General features: G+C 40.2%; 1 protein-coding gene across 1 annotated transcript; it reads left to right on the forward strand.

The window, feature by feature from the left end:
* The first annotated feature begins 610 nt into the window (after positions 1–610).
* On the forward strand, positions 611–2860 carry tmem125a (transmembrane protein 125a). The gene has a single exon (XM_088005243.1). The coding sequence runs from the start codon at positions 1164–1166 to the stop codon at positions 1860–1862; it is 699 nt and encodes a 232-aa protein (XP_087861369.1). The 5' UTR covers positions 611–1163; the 3' UTR covers positions 1863–2860.
* The last annotated feature ends 402 nt before the right edge of the window (positions 2861–3262 follow it).

The raw sequence follows: 3262 nt of genomic DNA on the forward strand, positions 1-3262 counted from the left end.
TGAGCAGGATGATGATATCCAAATCTCCAATGATTACTAATAAAAATCCATAGCAAAGACTGTCATTCTGGGATCTATATGTTGATTTCTTCTATAGTATGTCATGAGAAAGCTTTTTCTGTCTAACAATCATAATCACTCAATAAAACAAAAATCAAACAATAAATATGAGATGAGCCTTATCTCCACTGTAATGTATGGTGGAAGATTTGTGATGGAGAATCTGGAGAAAACTTTTACTAATATTTTACTAAGAGGTGCCAGTGTGTTGGGAGAGGAACTGACCAAATGTGAGATGTTAATCATGCAGTGTGCAAAATATTTAATTTAATTTAAACACTGTTGATCTGTTTCATTTGTTTCATTAAAAAACTCCACAATTTTATAATCTGCAAAGGAATGAGGCTGAAAGTTTTTCCTTTACTCAGCATTAGAAGATCAAGATTCTATATCGTGCCGACCAGACACTTTTACGAAGTGTTTTTTTCTGTGGCGCTTTAATACTTCAAAATTTAACCTGATTTAACATTTTGTGCACATTTAGGCATTTTAGTAAAGTGCCTCTCTGCATGGGCTTGGTGGGGAAGAAAGATGGAGGAGCACTGGATCTATTTCTGTGCAGTGATTTATTGTCTGGTTAGGAACAGAATAAATGTACCCAGTCAGTCATTGCAGCGTGCTTGCCACAGATCTCAGAATCAGTGGCAGAGAGGGCACCCATGAGAAAATAAACCCCACACACTACTGAATATATGTCTGTCTTATCTTCCAGGTGACTGCTGCCGCCGTGGAGGGACAAACTAAAAATTCTGCTGCTGCTGCCCGGATTCTTTGCTTTGAATATTGATGCAGTAAAGGACAATTTGTATCCACTGGCTGTGGGCTATAAAGATTTTCATTCACACAGAGGCAGCCGACCTAAGATGACTTTTCTGGGACCTTTTTGTACACACCGGTGCTGATAAGATCCAAATACACTGGGCTTAGAGGAGGCTTACAAATCCTGTAGCGTTTTAGATTTCCACAGTTAGAATTATGAATATTTTTATTTAAATCATCTGGAATCTTCTTTTGTTTTTGTCATCGAGAAATCTGACAAAAGACCAAGGTCATTGGTGGATTCTGCTGTCGTCCATATTCAGCTGGTTGGGAGTGGCAGCAGGATGCCAGAGTTGGACAACTTCCCCCCTCTGAATGAAGACAGAAGCCCAGATCTGGGCCTTAACGGTCCGGCGGACCCGGCCCAAATCCAGCACAGCATCCTTGAGGAGCAGGTGGAGCTGTGGTGGTTCAGAGACCCTGGGCGGTCTTTACTTTGCTACTGTGTCTCGGTGCTCCTAATCCTGGGCTGCGGACTCGGAGGCGTCGGCCTTCTCTCCACCACCACCAGCGTATCGAGCGAATGGCGGCTCGGCGCAGGCACGGCCCTGTGCCTGTTGGCCCTGGGCGTCCTGCTCAAGCAGCTGCTCAGCTCGGCCGTGCAGGACATGAACTGCGTCCGGAGTCGACACCAGATAGACATGCTGAAGAGCGGCGGCTTGTCCGACATCTTGGTGGTTCTGATCACGGGGATGTCGCTGCTGATTTGTGGAGGGGTTCTCCTGCATTTAGCGCTGGTTCACCATATGCCGAAGCCGGGCCAAGCCCTCAATGACATGTACATCTCTGGAGTGGTTTTGCTGGCGGGTGGAGGAGTCGCCGTCGTGGGCGTTGGAATATACACGGTGGTGGCTGTCCTGCTGGGGAGGACGAGACACGGACGGAGACTTGTAGACCGAGTTCTGAATGTGTTTACCGTGTCAGGACACATGGACCGCCACGCTCGCAGGGAGACCGCCTCCAGCTTGGCCAACCTCATATGAGGTCCGACTGCAATGAAGCCGTGTTGGTTGGATGGTTCCTGTTTCAAGTTTACTGGAGAAAAATTTAATCTGATCAAAAGATTTGAAAAGAAAACAAGATCCATTCTTTTCTTCATTCAAATGTGCATGAAAGAAAGATGAAACAAATTTGGAAGATGTATATGAAGTTGATCAACTACAGAGCAAAGACAATATTTCATAACAGTGAAGCACAATAATGACAATAATACAAATAATACAGTTGAAATTAGTTATTTACATACACTGTATAAAAAGACATAACTATTTTGTGCCATCATAAGTCAGCTAAGATAACATTATGTTTTACTTGTTGCTTTTATCAAAATCAGAAGTTCACATAGAATAATATGCCTTTAAACAATTTGAGAAATCATGTCATGGCTTTGGAAGCATCACAAGATTGAGTAAAAATGAGACATGTATTTTAGGACAACAGCTACAACCTGGTGTGACATTGTGGACAAATGAAGAGAAATTTGTCAAAATACCAGGAAGAGAATGGCCTGTCCTGATTGGTTTACACATTTGGTATCATTTACAAGACTAGTTATAAAGTGATCATGTCAATATTCTGGAGCGGCCATCTTACACCCCTGATTTTAATCCCGTTTAAGTCACCCAAAATGTTTGTGACAACTTATTTGTGGTAAAAGAAAATTGTACCAAATACCAGGGACATTTACATAAACCTCTGATTTGAACAAAGTAAAAAAAAAAAAACACCCAGAAAAAACACAGTTTCCATAATCTGGAAATTAGCAAAACAAAATTATTTCAGTTATTCTAATTTGGAAGATATTGACCTGCTTTAATGTCAATGAGAAAAAATGGTTATGTATCTTTTTATACAGAGTAGCTACATATCTGGTTGGGACTGTATATACTTGTATATTAATATTGTTTAAAACATTTAAATTGTATGAAATCTGGCCTTTAATTATGTTTATGTATGTATAGAATCTCTACCAACATTGATACAACCAATGAGAAGTTAGTGTTATGAAGAGCATCAACTTAAAGTATAAAGAGGACATTTTTTTATAAGAGGATGAATGTTATTTTAAGTAATTCTGAATATTCAGAGACAATACGAACATTTTACAGTTCAGCACGTTGCAACTGTGATAGCAGCTGTTGCTATGAGCAGCGGCTAAATGCATTGTAATAAATGTCTTAAAAGTAACATCTGCTTGTTTAAAGGGTCCGCTTTATTTTGCAGGTATTGCATTCAATATTATGCTAATCCACATCAAAAACTATTCATCTGACCCCTGGACAAAACCTTTGACTAATATCAGCTCAATAGTAGATCATTGTTCAGGATAAAAGCACAATCTGCAATACAAATGGGAGAATAAAATATGGAAAGATTTCCAATG

The sequence above is a fragment of the Poecilia mexicana genome, unplaced genomic scaffold, assembly GCF_051168715.1.
Source record: "Poecilia mexicana isolate PSO_F unplaced genomic scaffold, ASM5116871v1 scaffold_4, whole genome shotgun sequence".
NCBI classification, from domain to species: domain Eukaryota; kingdom Metazoa; phylum Chordata; class Actinopteri; order Cyprinodontiformes; family Poeciliidae; genus Poecilia; species Poecilia mexicana.

What these genes read in the sequence shown, in the direction of transcription:
- tmem125a (XM_088005243.1), top strand. Translation starts at nt 1,164, where the DNA reads ATGCCAGAGTTGGACAACTTCCCCCCTCTGAATGAAGACAGAAGCCCA.